General features: G+C 37.6%; 1 protein-coding gene across 1 annotated transcript in view; it reads right to left on the bottom strand.

Annotated features, from left to right (window-relative positions):
- Positions 1–11,962: 11,962 nt before the first annotated feature.
- CCDC34 (coiled-coil domain containing 34) overlaps positions 11,963–23,127 on the bottom strand; it is a 29,767-nt gene continuing 18,602 nt past the window's right edge. The window contains exons 6-8 of the mRNA XM_009892710.1: positions 15,610–15,768; positions 13,770–13,911; positions 11,963–12,177 (exon numbers count right to left, since the gene is read on the bottom strand). Coding sequence (XP_009891012.1) covers positions 11,963–12,177; positions 13,770–13,911; positions 15,610–15,768 — 516 coding nt within the window. The remainder of the gene's footprint in view (positions 12,178–13,769; positions 13,912–15,609; positions 15,769–23,127) is intronic.

Below are 23,127 nucleotides of genomic sequence, written 5' to 3'. Positions count from 1 at the left end.
AACCAGGGTTTTTCAGAAATTGCCAATCATTTCACTAGTTGCAGCATGTTTGGATTTTTAAAGGTGTTCGCTGAGCTGCGGGAAAGCACTTGGAAATGGAGAGTTTGGTCATCTAGGACTGGTGAGTAACAGTCCTAGTGATAGCGAACACAAAATTAATGGGTTTATAGTGCATATTTTACTGCTGCTGTAAAAGATTTTCTTTTAAAAGTAGGTTAATTTGGTTTCATAAAAACCCTGATGTTTTTCACATATGACAATTTTCAATACTAATGCTAACGATATTAGCAATATCATTACTAAACTGTATGCTGAGAATTTATGCACATTATCACCTAACTACCTCATCATTGTAACAACTGCACAAGCCTCAGAAGTCTCATACAGGTTTTTTCACAAAAATAATCTTCTAGACAATGTGCAGCACATTCAACTTTACAGAATAAATAGGAGTAATATTTGTTGCTTTTCTTTGTTATGTTGCGTTTTTTTCTTGCAACGTATAAAGTTGCCGGGCACAAGATGCACAACCCATTCTCTTCATTTATTTACGATACATTTGGGTCCTTCTGAAAGTGATGCTGGAAACTCCATGAGGGCTGAGGATATAACAGGCTGCTAGAAACTCTTCTGTCCTACCAGAAACCTACACAACCATATGTGCAAAGTAGGTCTTTATATTTCCATGACCTGCTTCTTGGTTTTCTCCATCTGACAGTGTAAATGAAGTTAGCTATGAGACACAGTAACAGCTAAAATCTGATAGAAAGTTATAACTTATGTCTGGGAGGAACTGGAACCCAAACAAAGAGAAATTTAGTTTGGATTGACCAGTAGTGCTGCTCACCAAAATGTGCAAAAAGTATGAGTTGATCCTCAGTAAATTATTGGACCATTAGCGTACAAATCATGACACTAAGCTTTCTCTGTTTTCAGACCATTTTGAGGTTTTGCAGTTTTTAATGACAGTGAGATTATCATTCAACCCAGGATTTTAATGAAAAAATACCAAAGACTCATAATAAAGTTGTGACAGTGACAACACTAAAAGATATGCTTTATCTCAAGGCACAGCTAATGCTCCGAAAGCCGTGAACAGAAATGGCACAGAGAGCATAACCCTGACCAAGCAGCAGCAACCTGTATGGTAGATACCCTTGAAGGTAGTGGTTATACACAACGGGAAGAAACACACACGCTTTGAGAGTTTTATTTCCCTTTGTCAAAGACCATTGCTGTAGCCTGAGCACACCAATATCTATTCACTGATATAAAATAACATAGTGGGAGTAGTTTACAAGGTAGATGTCTAAAGTTAGGTGAGATGAAACTGAACCCAAGTGACTTTTGCTTTTCCTCTGTCTCCAATTGTTTGAGATAAATTTTAGGAAAGGTATATCTGATTTAAACTGATGAGAAATTTCTCAAAATTCACACAGTTTGAGGCATATCAAAAGTTGATCACCTAAGGAAAAAACCAGCACCTTAAAACTGCTCTTGAAAGTACCCAGCACTGCGACCAATTCTCGATGTTGCAAATCAAGTTGCATTTGAAATCCATGACACAGACTTTCATCCCTCCCCTCCCTTCTCCAGCAACAGGAAGAACTCGTCTTTCCAAAAAGCTGAATTCTAAACTATGCCTCAGGCTGCAGTGAGTCAAGGTTTCATATGGGATTGGTTGAGCGGTTGTTTCTTTTTTGCCTTGTGGTTTTTGTTTTTTCTTCCCCTAAAAAACTACCAAAGGGATTCGGGGTAGACTTAAAAATGTAGAAAAGTTACCATGTTTTATAACCGGTAAGAGAGAGAAAACTTTTACTAAGTAATAATTGCTCTGCACACAGTACTTATCTGTGCAATATTGGACACTACAATTGGATATAATTTCCTTTTGTTGCCAAAGCTTTTTTTTGCCCCCACACCCTTTCTTTCCTTTTTTTTTTGTTTTTCTTTTTTTTCAGAAAGGGCAAGCACTTCTGGCTTACAATGTTAGTTCCAGACATTCTTTGAGCTTGGTTTATGCTCTACCAGTAAGCTTTTATTATATCTTTTAGCTTTTTAAAAAGTTCATATTGCCAAAATGCATTTAGTTGCCTAGCAGAGCATGCCTTTTAACTCATCATCAAGAACAACAACGTGGCAGCAAAGATAGAAACAAAATTAAAACAAAGTCGTGGAAAACATGTAGTGATCTGGTTTCAAGATAATATTTAATTGCATCTGGTTGAGACAGTGCCTCTTATAGCAGTGGAACATAAGTGCAGTTAAAGTAATACCGTACATGCTAGCCATTACAAAAAAGCCAGACAATTGAAGGTCTCCCTTATCACTCAGCTATTCAGTGTAACCGAGTCTTCTACACCCTGTTTGGTACGTGTGTTTTTACCTGGCAATGAAATGTGCTAGTTTATGAACGCTAGCAGCTTTCAGACATGCTCTAACTTTGGCAGAGAGAAGTTACTTAGCTTGTCCTAGATCTAACAACCAGTCAGAGGCAGTGTTAGATATATAACTCGGGAGTTTTAGATCAAGTTCTTTGATTTCATCACAAGACAGCATTCTTTACCCACTATATATTGTCTCAATGTTAATTAAAGAGTATACTGTGTAACTCTACAAACTACTCACAGCTAGACAAGAATTATTTTTGAGATCATGATTCAAAAGCTCATGATTATTCATTTTAATTCCCTTTTGTGTTAAGAAACTGAAGCAACACTAAAACTTAGCCAAATGTTTTTCATATATATAAAACTACACATATTATATATATTAAGACTCCAAGAGGAGTGCATTTGAAATCTTTATGCAAATAAAAATATAATTTCATACATGTTTCTACTCTTGAAAAAGTCCCAAGATAAAACAGAATGAAAATGCTTCATAGCATTAGAAGGAAGAAGAAAACAAACAAACCCCTGGATACACTTTGTAGATCATATCATTAACTCGCGAGGTGTGTCTTTTGTTTACCAGTGATTTGGCCTAGAAAGTCTAGATGGCAAACCCTTTTTATATAGGACTCAAACATAACTTACGACTGAATATGTGCAAAATTAAAAGGAAACAGTAGCACAGTTTTGCAATAATGTGTGTTACCAATAAAGTCAAAATGCTAATTAATGCTATTTCCCTTCCTAGCTAGCCTCTCTGTTGACCACACAGGGAAACATAAGTTGCAGTGCGCAAACACAAGTCACCGTCCATGCATACGTGTCCTGCCAACCAGCTTTATGCAGCAAAACCTTAACTGTAACTTAGATGCTAAGGGACACGCTTGTAAAAATGCTTAGGGTTTTAACATCAGTAGAGGAAATGCATTTTCCCACCTCAACCCTTTCCCCAAAATATCATTTGAACTGCATCCAAGCCCAAGCCAAAACTGTCCTTATCAAGATCAAAAGCCTAAAATATTGTTCCCTCAACATTAAACTTTTGACATAAAACAATTTTTATTTGTTACTATAAATAAAATATGACATAATTAAAAGAGATCTTTTGCAAAACTTCTGAAAAAAAATCAAAACACCTTATTTCCCAATAGTCAACACGTCCCAGTGATTCCCATTCATTTCTCCCATGGGCATTCAGGTGAGTGACCGAGTGGCCAAATGAGAACATATCACCTGGAAATGTTTAATCCCTTCTTCTGGAATTATTTACTTTGTGTATATAAGTAAAAGTTAATGGATCTGAGACTGAAACTCACGTATTTTATTTTCCAGGCCAGTGGCTCTGGAATCATTATCACTTGTAAGTTATTTTATAAAAACACAACAGTTTCAGCAGCAACATTGGAGTAAAGTCAAGTTCTATACATTTATTGGAAGGACAGAAAACTACTGATAAATCACCATTCAAAACACTGGACTAGCCATGAAGTAGATTAATATTTTAAGTGACTGTACCAAACATTTTAACTGCTTTACAAGAAGATTATGCTTTAAAAGTATCAAAGGCTTAAGGGTAAGTTGGAAGGTGCAATGCCACCTTTCAATAGTTTTAAAAGGCATAATGTGGAAGCTTAGTTACCTTACTCTTGTTTCAGTGTTTTAATCCTGAAATATTATACCTCTGAAGCAGTCTTAGAAGAACCCTAACAATTTTATGTATGAGCAACACACCCAGACCTCCTGAAATAACAAAAATTAAGGAGGTTTTTTTCGCAGATTTGTTTGTGTTGGAATCTCATGAAACATGACCAGCACATCTACTACATTCAGGAGATTACATAAAATCTTACCAATTTTCAAAGCTGTTCAGTTTAACCAATATGGAAGGGAAAATAGTTCCACGGTCAGGATTTAAGCATGGACTTTACAAATAGTTCAACAACTTTGGCCTAAAAAACAAGAAGCGAGGGGAAGAAAAAAAAAAATCAGCAGCAGCACCTGGATCCTAGAGTTTCTTCACATTATAGTTCCTGCAATTTTTTGTATTACTAGCAGTTTAAACCAGTATAAGAATACTTGCCTTGCTAAATTCATTGGGGTCATATCCCCTACACCAAGAGTATTGGTACAGTTAAACAGACTTACCCTCCCATTTTCCTTCCTGAGGAGTACAAGAATTTGGATATGAAACAGTGCTAAGTTCTGGAAAGCCATTTGAGGTTGAAGTGCACGCAAAGAAACAAGGAAGTTTCGTACAGTTTATGTCAGCTGCAACAGCCTGGAACACTACAAACAAGTGCTAGCCAAAAGCTTTAATGTTCAACTCTTTATCAGTGCAGCAGCTTTGGTATTTAGCTTCATAAATATCACACTGTCTAGATTCTGCTGGTGAGGGTACTTCAAGCTCTTGTTATTCACACTTGGCTTGGGAGAATTTTGATACACCTCTGACAAACCGTGCAAAGGGTGGCATAGGCAAAAGTGCTGGATGAACACAATAACTCACTTGTAGAAATGTATGCAATGCTGAACGGGAATGTCACGTGAAATAAATAATGGAATATCAGTACCATATTCTGCCCATTCAGAGCTGCAGTGTCAGTTGCCATCTGCCTTTCATCTTTGTTTCCCACATCCCTAGCAGTTACATCTGGTATGGAAATTGTTTTTGCAAACTTCACACATCCTTTTATACATTTGCCATTGCCTAACTCAACATGCTGTGAACTATACTCAACTGGAACAGACACCCTAACAAATGGAGAGAGAAATCACTTCTGAACTGTGGAAATAAAACCATTGGCCCTTTAAACTAGTGCACTCACTTGGCAAGAACACCACAGGACTTCCTGGGACCCATCCTCTATAACTTGATCACAATTTTGTTAGCGAAGGCTGAAGTGTGGACTTCGGTATCGGTATCTTTGAAGGGCCCTTTGAACTCAGGCATACCACAGTCATCCTGCTTTCCTCCTGGGTACCGATACATATTCTACATAGCTTTCACTAATTGTTATTTAAAGATGGATGCACACGTGTCGATGTAAAGGAGAAACTGAAGAGCCTTCTTCTTACCCTGATTAACATCTTAACAAAAAGGACCTATGTATTACGGATTTCATACCTGTACAACCATATATGGTGGCGTTGTATAATAACACTCTCAGGGTTTTTTTTTGTTTTAGTCAGACTGAAGTTACAGAGGAAACATTCTAGCATCTATCAACATTTTGTCTAGCGCTAGTAATACTGAAATCATTTCAGTTGTGACTTGAGTAAAAGAAACCAAAGTCCTTTGTGACAATATCATTATCATTAACATAATTGAGTCCACCCTTGGATCTGGCCACAGGAAAGTTTAATAGATTTTGATAGTAAGTGCTTCAAGTATCTCATTTTTCAAATCACCCCCCTTGCTAATTTTCTGTAAATTCAAATTTGTGAATTAAATCTGTGAATTAAATATTTGCAATCCCTGTTTGAGCCACTATATTAGACCAAGCAAACATTTAAGTCCATGTATTAAGAAAAAGTCTTCACATTTTGCAAAACTTTACTCTCACTTAACAGCAGCTTTAGACAATTGTCTAATAGATCATTATAAAATGAGTTACATATATGAAAACATGGACATAACATTATATACGAAACACAGGCTATGCTAACTGAATAGGCTTTAGGCCTGGGCCTCAAATCCAGGAGACCACGACCGCTTTAGCCCTGCTTTATCAATGATCTCCCTAACACATTTCAAGCTAATCAAGTGTTTATATGCTTTACTAGATCAGGGTGCTCAGATTTCCTTTCTGTCACCGAGTTTAAACACAGCTCATGACGTTGCTCAGGGGGACAGCAGTCTGGAACACTCACCTTTTGACCACAGCAATAAAGTGTGAAATCTTCCGTATTTACTCACAAAAATCTCCCAGTGAAAATTATATCAGGACTACTGGCTGCTCTTCAATCGAGTTTTCAAAATGATAAATTAAGAAATTAATTTTACAATTAAACATTACACTGGCAAGGATATTATTAGAACCTGATGTAATTATTGGGTTCAGGGGAAGTCTTGGCCAGAACCAGTAACAAAACTTCAAACGGTGAAGTTGCATTATGTTACATTAACTGGACGACTTCCTAAGAATACAAGGCTGCCTACAATAATAGCGACCTCTTACTCACCGTATGCTCTTCTGTGACTTCTTTTGATCCACTTTACTGCTTGTAGACTTTCAACCCTGAAACACCTGAGTGAAGATCCCCTGTCAATTACCGGAAAGTCATGTTACTTTATGGAGCACCTACACAGTAATTTTCAAAAGCAGTAAAAGCTCATAGGAGATGTAATCCTTCCCCGTGAGGCTGAGTCTGGCACTCTATTTATGACTGACAGATGGAGAGGAGGAAAGCTTGTGAATCCTAGAAGGATGCAGCAGACAGGATTTTGAAGCAGTCTGTGAATTCTTACAACCAGAGGTTCTGTAAAAACAAGGGGATGAAAATAAGCTGAGGTTGAGTCTCATATTTTAGCAGCATAGACATCAAGATGCAAGATCTTGGGTTGCTTCTAGCGAGTAATTCGAGATTCTGCAACTTGATCTACTGTGAAATTTCACGAGCAGAGAAATCCAGGAGAGAATTTAATAAGAGACTACAGAATGCTGTTTAAGCTACAACAAAGTGTTAAGATTTTATCTTTCCAACATCTGGCAAATAATAGTGTAAATTAATTATTTGCCGCAACAGCATGAAATTATAGCTTTCTGTAGCATACAATCCCAAATTATGCTACAAGGCCAGACCACTTCATTGGGTGATTGATATCCTGTTGGAAAAAATCCAAACAATATTTCTCTTCTTTGCTCAGCAAAACCATTATGTTGATTGAATCGGAGCCAATGTGTACGCTCACAAGCTATTTTGCCTTTACCTTACTGGTAATTTAGCTGGGACAGAACTGCATTTACAATGCTATACATAAGCTACAGCAAGGGCCTCATCTTTAAAGCTGCTATTTTAGGGGTTGTAAGTCCACTTAAAGCTTGCTGAGTCGAAATGAAACATTGTTCTGATTCTGAAGACGGGATAAACCTTTCCACAGAAAACTCGGTGGAGAAAAAATAACACTATCTTTGGCTGAGAGAAAAAAAGAATAACGGCTTTAGATATTTGTTAGTATTTTCTAAAATCTCTAAACCAGAATTCCGGTAGTACTCAGTTCAATTATTCTGGCTGAGGCATCTGAAAGAAAACTACTAGCCTTCAAAATTTACTGCTATATTCCCACTTCTGAACAAAATATACATTTAAGACTTATTTAGCCCTTCACCCTGGGTGCAGATGTGCAATCCTGAAGGACAGCTCTATTTGGGTTCACACAGGAACCCCTGTTAAATTGCCATTTGTCACTGTTCAAGCCAATAGAAATCTCATCAACGGTGTGTTGCAGCAGAATCGAGCTGTAGATTCTTTCATACTCTGTTAATATAAATGCTATCAATGCCCATCTTCATACGATAGGCCATTTTATGTCACTACAAGCAAATAAATGCTAAGACAAATAAAAAGTCATAAATATACACTCAGTTAATTATGCCAACACACCTTACTGGTGGCCACATGCTATTACAGAAAAGCTATGGAGAAAATACTAGCTTGATAGTATATCCCTCTTCAAATAAATCAGAGTCCCAAGAAACCTCTGTAAGCTAATCCAAAATTAATGCTGTCCCTTCATCTAAACACTAATGAGCTTCTGGTAGCCTACACAATTGTCAAACTTCTGACTCTCATAAGCTATCTCCACATGGCAAGGTCAGCTGGAGAGATTAACAACTAATCCATTAATCTACTCGTTTCATACCAATCCGTCACAGAGGTCCTTATAGAAAAAGGCGGGCACAGAGTTCTACATCCTGAAGATAATGTGCAGACTTCTCCCTTGAAGCCCATGTTCTCCTACTTAATAGAAACACAGTTTGACATTCCGCATATTTTATGGAGTACAGACTTCTCCTAAGTGTGTACAGTAAAATTATTATCAAATACATAAACAGAAGAGAATAGTGTGTGAACCATTACAATTATTTTCTGCCTTTAAAAAAAACCCAAAAAACCAAACAACCTGCAGTGAACCAAAAGCTGTACATACTTAGAGTGTGGAAATAACCTATAAACAGCATTAAGAGAACATTCTATTAAGTCATGGCAGTGGCCTTGCTAGGAGTTTTCATTGTCTTTCATGAGAGCTGTATTAGGAGTCTTTGTTTATTTTACGTATTAGAATAAATAGGAAAATAAACGGTTAAACAAATCCAGTGTTAAAAATTAACAGTTTTTACTCTGTATGGCCTGTGACAAATATTAGACTGCAGAAAGTCAGGTACTCTTAACAGACATTAACCAATATAATGATAACCCATTTGTATATTACATATTCATAAATGTTCGGCACTTGATTTACACACTGTTAAAGAAGTAACAAGACACTCTGGAGCCTAGATAGCTTAGTGACAGCAGAAGTGAAATGCATCAGATCAGCTTGTGCACCCACCGTATGTGATAAACTGATGAACACACTCATATACTCATACTAACATTGGTCAATTTTCTCAGCTTAAGTGACCCACTTCCAAGTACTAAAATGGCTTCCACTTGCATTTACATCTGTAGTACACAGCAGTCCAAAATTTAGTTATTTTTAGCCACTACTATAATAAAATTATAGAATTGACTTAAAGATGTTTCATACATTGCTCTTTAAAGCATTTTTTTCTTTCTTTTTTTTTCTGATATAGAATAGGGGGTTTGTTCATGATGTTACATTGTAAAATGAAAAAATTAAACTCGATTGCATGTCCCTTGTACTGCTTTAACAATAGGTGAATGTGAAGTACCTTGTGAAAGTCTAAATACGTGAGACTTCACACTAATTCATATCATAAATTGCTGACAAACAGAAACAAAATAATCTATTAACATTAACTGTTGTAAGATGTTGCAGTCTTGTTAGCATTTGCCACCATCTAGAAAAAACAATCTGGGCATATTGTATGAACTGATTCACCCAAAGGGTACAAGTAATGTTTTAAGTATAAACTTGACATGAAATAGTATTTTTCACAATTTGTCTGAATAAATTTAAATTGATTATTAGATTAGAAGCAGAATCAATAATATCAGAATACTTACATGCCAGAATGTGCCTTAGTGGTTTTTTACCATTTAAATGTTATAATGCATAATATACTTTTTATTGTTGTGTAATTTTTAAAGGATAACAATATATTTTGTAAAGTGATACAACTAGGATAACAGGAAAAAAAGTCTTACTTCTTTCTGCTTTCTCCTTTTCACCATTAGTCACAGAATTGTTGAGATTGGAAGGGACCCCTGGAAATTGTCTAGTCCAACTCCCTTGTTCAAAACAGGGCCAACTAGAGCAGGTTGCTCAGGGCTGTGGCCAGTCAGGTTTCGAGTATCTCCAAGGATGGAGACTCCACATCTCTGGGCAACCTGATCCAGCACTTGATCACTCTCACTTCAAAGATTTCTGTTGCGTGTTTAAATGGAATTTCCTGTATTTTAATTTGTGCCCATTGCCTCTTTTCCTGTCGCTGGGCACTACTGAGAAGGGTCTGCTCTGTCTTTCTCTGTCCACCCATCAGGTATTTACAGGCATTGGTAAGCTCTCCCCAGTCTTTCTCTCCTCCATGCTGAACTGTCCCAGCTCTCTCAGCTTCTCTTCGTCTGTCAGACACTTCAATCCCTTAATCGTCTGTGTGGCCCTTCACTGAGCTTGCTCCAGTATGTCCAATGTCACTCTTCTACTGGGGTACCCAGGACTGGACATAGCACTCCAGATGTGGTCTCAACCAGTGCTGAGTTTAGCGGAAGGATCACTTCCCCTCAGTGTGCTGGCCAAAACTCTTTCTCATGCAGCCCAGGAGGCTGCTGGACACCTTTGCCACATCCATCACCTTTCTAGGTGAATGATGTGAGATTCTCTTCCACCATGATTGTCTTCATTCCTCCAGATTTTCCCACTGGACTCTGGGACCTGTGACTGCTGAGGTCAATCAGCAGATTGACAGAAAAAAAAAAAGTGAAGAAAGCATCAAGTACCTTGGCCTTTTCTGTCTCCATTGTCACCAAGCCCCCACTCCATGTGGCAGTGGACCCACTGGTCCTCATTTCCCTTATGCTGATGATACACTACAGAAGTCCTTGTTGCCCTTCACATCCCTTGCTAGTTTCAACTCCAGAAAGGCTTTGGCTTTCCTCATCCCATCCCTGCAACACTTGGACAGTATTTCTATATTTCACCAGGGTCACTTGTTCCTTCTGCCCCATCTTGTACACTTTCTTTTTGTATTTAATTTTAGTCAGGGGTTCCTTGTTCATCTATGCAGGCTTTCTGCCACTTCTGCTTGACTTTCTGCTCATTGGGGTGGAGCATCCTTGAGCTTGGAAGAAGCAATCCTTGAAAACCATCAGCTCTCCTGGAACCCTCTTCTCTCCATGACCATATTGCCATTGGATTTTTCCAAGCAAGTTCCTCAACAGGATGAAATCTGCTGTCCTGAAGTTCAGGGTTGTGATCCTGCTATTTGTTCCCTCCTCTCGGGGTCCTGAACTCCACCCATCCCATTGTCCCCAACCTTCATATCCTTGACCAGTTCTCCCTTGTTTGTACATATCAGTTCCAGCAAAGTGCCTCTCCCCTTTTCAGCTTCTCTACCAGCTGTGTCATGAAGTTCAGGAAGTTGCCAACGCTCTCCAGAAACTCCCTTGACTGCTTGCACCGCGCTGTGCTGTGCTTTCAGCAGATTTCATGGTGGTTCAAGTTTCCCTATGGGACCAGAACCTGCAAGCATAAGGCCTCTTCCAACTGCCTGAAGAATGTCACACACTTCTTCCTGATTAGGTAGTCTGTAGTAGATGTCCACCACAACATTGTCCACCTTGATCTCCCTTTTTAATCTTAACTCATTGGGTCTCAGCTGTCTAATCATTGGTCCTCATGCAAAACTTCATGCATTCCTCCTGCTCTCTCCCCTCCTCATTGTCCCAACCTGTGCTTCCTAAAGAGTCTGTAACCATCCACTGCAGCACTCCAGTGATATAAGCTATCCCACTACATCTCTGCAATCCCAATGACATCATAGCCCTGCAACTGCACACAGGCCTTGAATTCCTTCCACATTAAGCCAAGAATTGTTTTGAAGTCTGTTATAATTAGCATCTTTAAAATAACCCAGTAATATTGTTCCCCAAAAGAATAATCACATACACAAAAGAACTCCTTCAACAAAAGAGGAAGAAAGAAAGAAACAATCCTGTGCATTTTATTGGTATTGAGGTACAGTCCCATTACAATTGGCTAAATAAGACTTTTTTTCTTTTTCCTTTTTTTTTATAAAAACCCTCTAAAATGCAATGTATAAAAAAATATGAAAAAGCTGATTGCTCAGTTGGCTGTAAATACAAAACCTGCTCACAAAAAATAAAAAAAAAACCAACCAAAAAACAGGCAGCTCAAGATCGTAAGAATAGTTTTGGTTTCTCTACTATAACTGCTTTCTGCACAAGGATCCAATACATGGGTTGGTTTTGGGCTTATAAATTACCGAAGGCAAAGACGCGTGTGACTGACAAGATACGGGTCTCTTACTCTTCTTCATGGTAAGAACATTGTCTTCCTTTGGAGGAGGCACATGTATAGGTTTCCAAGGAATAGGGTTACAATACGCTGGAACTGGATATGAATTTCCATCAGCACACCCTAAAATGTTTAGAAAAGACACATAACTAAAAAGGAATATTTACACTACAAGCTTTACAATGCAAGCAGTTATGATAATCATCTGAACTAACAAAGACACAATGATGTCTTCAGAGGAAGATGGCATAGGCACATCACATAATTTAAATGATGTTTAATAGATCTTCCACCTTTTTTTTTTTTTACCAGTAACTGGCACATTCTTCATCTCTATTTAAAATAATAAGCAGGACAAATTCTGTGTAACATTCAGAATGCTCAGTCCTTTGTAAACTTAAAAGCTGTAAACGTCTACGGATTGGCTACTTTGCATTACTTCAAAGCATTTATAAGTAAAACTTCCTGTCATCACATACACAAAGCTCACATTTTTCCATCTTTTCTTAACTGTTACTCTTCATTTTATTGAGGAGAAAAATAGACTAGTTATCCACATATTAATAATCTGCAATTAATAACCTAGGTCCCGTAAAGCAGTATCAGAAAACCTAAAATGCAACCGAAGGAACATGTTGCCCTATCAGCCACTTGTCTGTAGTGAAATTTCAGTGCGTACATCACGTGGTTGGGTAAAACAAAGTCTGTAATATATTCTGAACACAACTAAGTAGAGAAATGTTTTCCAAAAATCACTTTAGTGATTGCAGCTGTGGGGAAGTAACGAAGGTCCAAAACAAAACACAAAGTGTATCGCCATCTATAAACAGATGTAAGCAAAAGAGCAAAGGTTGTTCACCTGCTTTATACATTTTCTTAAACATTAAAAGCCTGGAAGTCAGGTCATAAAATATTTTCTCTTGCAAATTCAAATAACAACAATTACAAATTCTATGAAAAAATAAAGGCAAAAGTATATATATTTTTAAAGAAAATTTAATTAAGCGCTCAAACGTAAAATGCAATACTATGTCTTACTGCTCTTTCACTTTTGTGTCATGTGGGATGACAAAATATACAAAAATAAAGTAAGACTCACAAAGCACCACACTATCAACAGCATTCTCTTTAACAACAAAAACAAAAAAGGGAATAGGATTACAGAAGATAAATAGGTGCAATGCAGGTGTAGAGCTAAATGAAAAGGAAATCTTAGGTCAGAACACAGGTTGACTCCCATGTGTCCTTTTACAGACAGGACTTCTGGCAGCCTTTTATTAATCTTTGCATCTTAAAAAAACACCTCTTTTCTAAAGGGGATTCAGGTGCAATGAAGTGGGACATACATTCTGTAACACAAATATTAACTTTACAAGGATGCTAACATAACTGCTTCACAGGAACCAGTAATTGGCTCTAGTGATTCCCAAGCCTGGTAAGGAAAATGAGATCAAAATCAGTTATAATTTGGTATGCCACATTATTCTCTCAAATAATATCATTTTCCTCCCAAATAACATGAACGGCTACAAAAAATGCACAAAGCGTCTCAGAGTAAAAGCTTCTCTGACTTATACCATACGAGATATTCATTCCCATGTGTCAAAATCAGATACTGGATGAAAACCTTAAAAGAGGCTTCATGTTACATTAAAAGTTTAGAGGGAAGGAACCACAAACTTAAGTTGCTACATATGTGTAGTAGAAGTACAAACCTGTAGACTTCCCACGTGGGAAGCCATAGCCATTTAAAAGAGGACGTGGTTTATTTCTAGCATTATGTAGCCATTCCTTAAATATCTTCTCTGATTTTGCTTTCTTCTCCTGTAGCTCAGCTTCCTTTTCTTTTTCTTTTTCCTAAAAATAAAATAAATAAAAAAATCTAAGATACTTATAGACAAAGCCCTGTATAATATACACAAAATGGTAAATAAATCTTTTGCCGATTCCCAGACTGCTGAATGTATTTCAAATATATTTTCAAATACAAATACATTACAACAGAAAAGCTGCATATTTTTTTAAGTCTGATTTTTTTTTTTTTTTTTTAAAATCAAGCTTCCCATTAATCCAATGTTTCTCTGAGAAAAAGCTCTCAGAAACCTTTTGGAAGACTACATGTAGAAGTTACTCTGAACATAATGGGCAGGTGAGCAGGGCCTGCTGTGCTGCAGTTAGCCTGAAGAAGCTATTGCATCTGGGACAGCCATCCACCCTTCTCATTTACCCGTATTCACACACCCCTATACCGGCCATGACCACGTTGCCTCCAAGCCTGGAGTAGGCTTGGAGAACTATTAATCAAAAGTAAGAGTAAAACCAGTATGTTTAGACATGGCATTTGGATTTAAACTAAGTTTAATTGATACTGTGAACATGGGTTGTAAGAACCTACATAATGAAGACATGACTAAAAGAATACAAGTCGTTTAAATCTGTCTGATGACTTGCATTTTTGTGGGTTTCAAGGTCCTTGTGCTGTGCATTTTAGAGGCTCAGCGGAGACACGGAATCAGTTTGTTAAGCAGGAAGTAAACACCACCAGTATAGAATATTTAAGTGTGTTTAATTATATGGGAAATTTTGAAAGACTGCAAAATTAAGGTCATTAAGGCTTGAAAATTGATCTGATACAGTTCACGGTATTTTAAAGTGAATCCAAAGACATTATTATACATACTTCTGAAATACTTACAAATGTGTTCAGGACTTTAAAAACAACTGCTGTATTTACGAGGGGAATATCGATAGATTCTTCTGACCATAATCCTTCCCCACACTTAGCTACAATGGTAGTCTAGTACTCCTGTAATATTACATATTCTACTGAAAAATTATACTGTAATGTTAATTAAATTAAAATATGACCAATCAACTTCACAGATAAGACTTCTGGTCACACATTTCATGGTTTTCAGGCATCATAATTACCAATATGTGATATTTCAGAGGAATTCTGGATGATTCCTGCAAGTGTAGCCTTGGTAGAGCATTTGTTCTAGTGAACTAGAGGACCTCAACCCCCGTACTTTGGGAAGCTTACAATAAGTAAGAGGGCTTCTGAAGCTCACTATAAAAATACATAGGTGATTAATTAAAATGAAATAACATTAAAATTACAACTCCTAGCATCAGATTAGTACAGACAGATATGATGAATTTTTTTTTTTAATTAGAAATATGTGCAAGTGTAATAATCATATAACAGTGGTGCTGGGAGAAAAACGTGCATGATGCTACCTGTTTTCTGTCTGGGTCCCCCTGCAACAGACTGAGTAATAAAGGTTCACTGTGTGGTTTCTATTTTTCTTGCCCCTATCATATCACAATTGCAGTGGGTTTGCAAAGACTAGTAACAAAAATGGATTAATATGCACCTTGCTTTGCCGGCCATACCTCAATGTCTTCAATGCACTGACACTACAACTTTTTAAAGTTTTTGTCACATACAACACTGCCATTTGATAAATTCTAATCAATATAATCAACCAATATATTTAATATAAGTTACAGATTAGGTATTCCCACCCAAATAAATGATTAGTTGACTAATACCTTCTCTTTCTTCTTCTTTTCTGCCTCTTCAGCTCTCTTCTTCTTTAACCATTCCTTATACTTTACTTCGGCCTTTTCTTGTATCTGCATTTTTTCTAGTTCCCTTGTGGCTTTTTCTGCCATTTCCTTGCTCAGCTTTCGTTCCCTTTCCCTTCTTTCCTACATGAAACCGATCAAAGAAACAGAATAGAAACTTTTCAGTATATTTCAATGGGCAATTCTTTCAAGGGATACAGTTAACTTTATTATATAATTACAACTAAAATTATCATAACCCTGGAAAAAATACCATATTGCAAGCTCTTTGAGGACAGAACCCATTCATTGCTAGGTTCCAGATAAAATATTTTTAAACACATAAACTTGTCAGAAAAACAATTAAAAAAATGTACTTTCAGCACTCTTTATTCTGTTTACTGCTCTGTTTTATTTATTCAGTCATTTTTCTAAAACACTTCAGACACATATCAATATTTCTGGGAAAGAAATATACGTTGCAATTCTTGACAATGGTGTGTTAGTTCTACTTTTCAGTGAATCCAAAGCAAACTACACTTCCAAATGGAAGTCAGGCAAACTGTCCCCTTCTAAGAGTCACTGAGACATGCAGATCAGTACCCTTAAGCATAAATTGATATGAAAATAAGAACTTCCAGTCCATGTTTTATGGTATTCTCTACTTTTTTTAATATTCTTCAGTTTATTTGCATATGGACTTCCTCTATGAATCAATCTACACATTTCTCCTCTTCGAACAACGGAAGGGAATACGAGAAAACACATTCTAGGGTAGACAAAAGGTGGTAACTGAGTGTGAAGTGAAACTGCTCACCTGTATAATTTGGAAGATACACTACACAGAGGTGTCATTCACTTTGGTGCGTGTGTATCTAACAGCACACAACAATGTTCCAGGGACCACTCTCTAAGCTAACAAGGACGTATTGATGACCTTTTCTTGATCTGCAGAGGAAGGTATTTTCATTTGAAGACTAACAATAGCTCTCACTTCGCTTCCCTGTAACATTTATGAAATATCTGGCATTCTACTCATTCAGTACTACTTCTGCTTAGCTTGCTTAGCTCTGAAGAACCTGCATACACACATAGAGGCAAAAATCTTTACTAGACAAGCTCTGCACATGACTATAGGAGAGGCGGAAGACTTGAGATCAAGGAGTTGCCACTTCACAGAAAAGAACTGCTGAATAAAAATGGTGTTTTTCTTTTAAGAAATATTTTTCTCATACACTCCCCTGCATACTCCTCTTGAACAAAGGAGATGTGTAGTTTAGCAGGAACTTATGCTGACTCAGAATTATTATAGTTGGCGGTATGGATGTCAAAGGCCTAGAACTACAACTGCAAAGTATAATAAACTGGGTCTGCCCTCTTTATGGAAAAGAGGAAAAACACCTTTATAAGAAGAGCAAGAATACACTTCCCTTCCCATTTTACCTCTTATAAGCACAAAAAGGCAGAAAGTTAGAGCTCTGACCTGCTCCCCTCACGGGTGCCTTCCCTGCATTTTTTTCAGATTTTTTGCACTTTTGGAAAATCCAGTTATGCATAAAGAAGCAGAAGCCATAATACTTGAGCTGGGGACCTGCACAATTCTCTCAGTCTGGTCTAAACATGATATCTGCTGGTTCGATCCTCGTCCTCCATACGAAAATTTGTAAGTAATCCAATATAGTAGCATCATACAGAATAAAAACTTTAGCCCTGCAAAATACCAACTCATTTCTGCCGTTCGTTGGATGAGATGACAAGTTGCAAAACCAGGGCCAATAAAGAGAAAATACACTGTTTTCAGGTTAAAGTATTTGCCATTTTTTTCTAAAACATAGTACTGGATAACAAATGCTTTCAAGTTTGAATCCTTATCCACGCTACATGAAATTGTCTCGATAAAGAAAACATTCTAGGCATAATCTTAGCTTACTCTTGGCGTTCATTTTTTCTGAGCATGTCATAATGCTAAACTGCAGACTTCTTATCACAAGAAGCCAGTTTACAGAATTGCTTGAGCTAGTGTGCCCTGTTCTGTGTTTGCCAACGCTAGAAGCATTGCTATGATTTTAACACTGGCAGCTAAATTATGCATTAGCTGTGGGTTGTTTTTCCCCCCCCTTTTACAAGCTACGCCTTATTAACTACACTTACCACAATCTCTGAGGTGGATGTTGCTTCACCTAAACCATGATGATACTTTCAGCACCACTGTTTTGTTATACTCCTGTCAAATACTCTAATATGACAACAAAGAGTTATTTCTGTAGATACTGCACACAATTTCAGAAAACAGTTAGCTAATATCTGTATTTCCCCCTTGATTTATTTTTTTTTTCTTTTCATTTCACTTCTAATACATTCCAGCAAACATCAGCTGAATCTGCTCTGCAGTGAATGGAATAATGGTCAGATATGAATACACTTCAATTCCAATGCATATTCTGGAATGTAAAACTCCATATTGAACTACAACATAATGGAAGTCTTATTAATGTAATTTCACAACACTGTGTACGGTCTGTACATGTGATAAAATTATTATTTACCAAAAAAAAAAGAATTTCATTCTGGGGAAAAAAAAGGTTTTGATTCTGAAATGTTTTTGTACTAGTGAAGAATGGAAACAAGATCTTTCTAACATGAAACACACCCTTCCATGCTTAAATATGTTAAAAAGGAAAAATAATCTATTTTTGTCAAATTATGCAGATCCTAAGTATCACCTGCCCGCAAAACAAATAACCAATTGCCTAAGCTTTTCCTCCTTCTTCGTCTAAAATTCATCTTAAACTCTTTTATTCAGACCTGTTCCTCTGCCCCTTTATTACCAGATATTCCCCACATGCATCTCTTGATAACTCCTTTTTCGAGACAATGGTAGTCTGGGATACATAAAAAACACTAATGTAGATGAGAGATATATGCTAAAACAGTGAATTAAAACCATTGATGAAGAAGGCTTACAAAGATTTCAAATCTTTTGTTGTTTGCCAGCTTATCTCTACTGTACATAAAAGTAAGTTACAAAACTAAAGATCTTTCAAAGCGACAGTCTTTAGCTAAGGGTCTTATCATATAAAAAGCGTGAAAATAAATATAGTAGAAAACTGAAAAAAATGGACCCCTTCCATGCCTCGGGGAATTGTTCAATAATGGACAACAATTAGAAGCAGAAAATAGACTAAAAATCTTTCTAAAGACTGTAATTAAATGGCAGGGAAGCTTCTTAAATTATGTGACTTTAATCACAATACTTCAGATGAGTTTAGTTACTATCCAGGCTGACCCAAAGTAAAATTAGGTCCTATGTAAACAATGATATGCTGTGCACACTACCAAGAAAGCCACAACCATTGCTAAGTTCTACATCCAGTGAGACATCCTTCAGACGGGGAGAGTCCCTGCAGAATTCCAGCCTTTGCAGCTGCTTAGAAATTATTCTGCAGACAAATCAGAAACGCTTCCTTTTTCTCTCACGCACAGAACAGCTTTTCCTTCATAAAGTTGGTGTACACCACATTCCCAGCTGCTTTAATAACCTGTTTCATGTCAAGCTCCTGTCACCCCGGCCTTCCCAGCTTCCCCCCATCCTCATTACTTTCCCTTATACAAGTCTATCAAAAATGCTAGGAATGTGCATATTAATGTACATGTTCTTCAATCCTCTTTTCACTCTCTTTCCATGTATATATGGGGGGAGGGAAATTATATAATTTGTTTATGCTTGGTGTTGTCAGATTGGGGTTTAAAAATCCTCTTTGATCTTGTGTTCAAAACAGACATGATCTATTCACTAAACCACTAGTACATTTACATACACTTTAAAATATGATTACAGGTATTACATAAATTAAGGTATTGATCGTAAAACATCCTATTACTCATTGCAAGAAAGGCTTGTTCTCCCGCCACCCCTCCCAAGCACATTATTAAGGAGAAAGGATACGAATCTGCCCTGCGGGTTCACTGCTTTGGGCTGTGATCCTATCAAGCCTCGGAACGTAATGATGCCTGGGCTAGGTCAGTACTTGGAAATCCCCCACCCAAACCAAATCCATCCATCCCACAGAACAGCGATGGTGACTCAGTAGGCAGCATGTGTCTCACTGAGTCAGTACCCGACCAACGTCTCATCAGCAGAACAGCTAACTTTTCAAGAAAAATCAGACCTATGTCTCTGTGGGGAATTGTCAAAGGAATTTACAATTTGAAGAAGCATCCCACTTTCCTCCTGACAGAAGGTCGAAATATGACATAATTTTCCAGGCAGAAACCAGCCCAATAGCCATTGAAACAGAGACACTATATCCAACTGGAAGAAAATTCATAAAATATGTATTTCTGTATTTTCATATCAATGATTAAATGAGAGGCTGAAAAGGGTAAAATGCAGAGCCCCTTTCTGTTCTGCATTTTCTACGTAGAGTGTCACCAAACAGAAATATTTCCAGAAATTAATGTTGTGGTTTATATTTTTAACATACTTCTCACAGCAATCCCCATTTTCTGGTCTGCAGAATGTGACAACATTTGTCTTTTCATAGATAACTGATGGTTCTATGTCACAGCTGTTTGCTCTGACATCTTAGCTACCGCATTCTAGCATCGTTTTATGCTGACTGATGGCAAAATATAGGAAAACTCCACAGTGCCAACATCAGAACATACATCCAAATTTCCTCAGTTATCCTCATAATAATCCTGACCATCAATCACATTTAACAGCCTCAGAAATCTGGGTTGTTCAGCCAATTGTTACTATCTTTTCAATTTAGCCCTATGACAAAGCTCAGACACCAAGCCTAGCCCACAGAAATACTTCTTTAATCTCTCCAAAAATGGCATGTGAAAGAACAAGAGGCTAGAAAGGAGAAGAGTGAAACAACACGGAGATGCAGTTGTTTACTGACAGGCAGGTCTACAACAATTTACTGCTCAAGTTCACACAAAGTCAGTGCAGACCCCTCAGCAGTCTAGTAATGGGAGAATTTTAAGATGGTTACATACATGGATCTTGCTCCCAAACTGTGTTCCTTTCATGTGGGTACTCAATATATGTGACAAAGCAGAAAGTCTTAATGTACTTGGTCCCTGAACACTCTTTGGGTCTGCAGAAGAACGCAGACTTCACAATTGCTGCTGAAATACACGAGCACTCATATCTTAATCATCTGCCACCCCGAATTCCTCCTTCACAAGGCTATCTAAAACTCATTCTAACAATAACCATGAGAAATTAGCTCATTCTACTTACTGAAATCTAGAGGTAAGTCTGGACACAATTAAGGTTCAGGTACAACCTAAAATTATACCCACGGCAGCAGCTACGGACGACCTCACAGAAAAGTTTTGTGCCTTTGAAGAAAAAAAAAAAAAGTACTCCAGGTCTACACGCTGAAAAACACACAACATGCAGAAAAGAAATCCCTTAGAAATTAAGCCCAGAGTTACAAACAAAAGTTTAGATATGTACAGACACACTTAGGCATCTAAACAGAAAATTTAAATTCTTAAATGACGTGGGTTCCCAAGGTTGGAAGGTATTTATGCTAGATATTTAAGCTTCCCTCACAAATGCATTTCTTGAAAGGGTTCAGTCTTGAAAAAGGTGAACATCTCAGCATCTCTTTCAAGTCTAAACTGTCAGCAAAAACCACAGCACATCAGGCTCTATATGAAATGTAGCAGCAACCACAGCTTTGACTCAGAACAATAGTTCAGCTGTTAGAACATTAACCTAGGACAGGGAAGATCCGGATTTCATTACCTCTCTGCCTGCGGGGATTCAAAGTAACGTGTCCCACTGTGGGGAGAAGACTTCATCTACCAGGCTGCAGGCTGGGATGACAGGATTCTCCACCCCTTCTGTTGAAGTGGTACCACTCCTCACAAAATAATTAACAACTCATTGGATGAAAGAAAGAGAGCATGAGTGAGCATGACTTTTTAACTTGAAAGTCATGCTCAAGCTGCCGAACAATCTGTGTTCTATATTAGCAAAGGTGAGATAAAGCACACATTAAACAAAGTCTTTGGAGTGAGAGCTGGAATCTAAGTCTTTCCTCTGGGAGGAATCATGCAGCATACCAAGAAAGGGAAGTCTGCTCCAAGAACATTGTCATTCATTATTTTATAGTGTGTTGGTTCTAAGCTTTTGTACTTCTTACTGCTTTTTCTTTCTTATAAAGACTATCAGCCAATAGCAAAGTAAATTGTAAGAACACAATTTTCAATGAAAAAGCATCAAAACAGAATTTTCCCATCCTGTACCTGTTTTCTATTAAAATTATATTTTTCAGTAAGTAATGAGGACTTACTGAAAGAAAAAATGAACAACAAAAAAAAGTTGAACATCAAAGTTCTACGATTAACGCCTGCTTTGCTCATATTTACTTTTAAGAAAAAATAAAAAGTGATGCCTTATTCTCTATTCAACAATGCAGAAAGTATTCAAAATGCTACCGTCGAATTAACATTGGTATTAGAACAGACAGTTTTTCAAATGTAGAACATGTAACTTCACTACTCGTGCTCTTACAACTTTGCAAGATATCACACTAATATAGCGTAAAAGTATTACATGCAAGTTACAGACTAAAGACAAGGATGTTAACAACATGAGTTTCAGAATTACAGTTATTTTGGGATGCAAGCATTCTGCTTTTGAGATCTCAGTTCTTGTTGCAAATGCACATATTACATATACGTACTGTATTTTGGGTGGGACTGAGTCAATTTTCTTCATAGCAGCTCCTGTGGTGCCATGTTTTGCATTTGTAACCATAATGGTGTTGGTAACACAACAGTGGTTTAGTTATTGCCGAGCAGCGCTTACACCTTCAAGGCCTTTTCTGCTTCTCACTCTGCCCTGACAGCGAGTGGGTCAGGGCTGCACAAGAAGCTGGGAGGGGACACCGCTGGGAAAGCTGACCACAACTCACCAAAGGGATATCCCATGCCATATGAGGCATCGCTCAGCAATAAAAGCTGGGGGAAGGAGGAGGGAGTGGGGGGACATTAGGAGTTAAGCCGTTTGTCTTCCCAAGTAACTGTTAGGGGAAATGAAGCCCCGTTTTCCCGGAAAAGGCTAAACAGCTGCCTGCTGATGGGAAGTAGTGAATGAATTTCTTATTTTGTTTTGCTTGTGCACACAGCTTTTGCTTTACCTATTAAACTGTCGTTATCTCAGGTCACAAGTTTTCTCACTTTTACCCTTCCAATTCTCTCCCCCATCCCACTGCGGGCGAGTGAGCGAGCGGCTACACCGGGCTTAGCTGCCCACCAGGGTTTACCCACAACAATATAAAATATAAATATTTATATGTACACATATGCATATACATGAATGGAATACTCTAGATATTTCTAAGTTCATATTCTATTGGCATTCTAAGAATGAAGTTGCTTTGCGGAGTCAATAAAGGTGGATTAAATATGACTGGAAGATACCATATTAAATAGAGGGTAGAGGGTGGAGTGCACTGCATCAGTGTGATTTTTTTT

Source organism: Charadrius vociferus, unplaced genomic scaffold, assembly GCF_000708025.1.
Source record: "Charadrius vociferus isolate BGI_N301 unplaced genomic scaffold, ASM70802v2 scaffold19, whole genome shotgun sequence".
In the NCBI taxonomy this organism is placed as follows: Eukaryota; Metazoa; Chordata; class Aves; order Charadriiformes; family Charadriidae; genus Charadrius; species Charadrius vociferus.
This window is presented reverse-complemented; position numbering and strand designations above follow the sequence as displayed.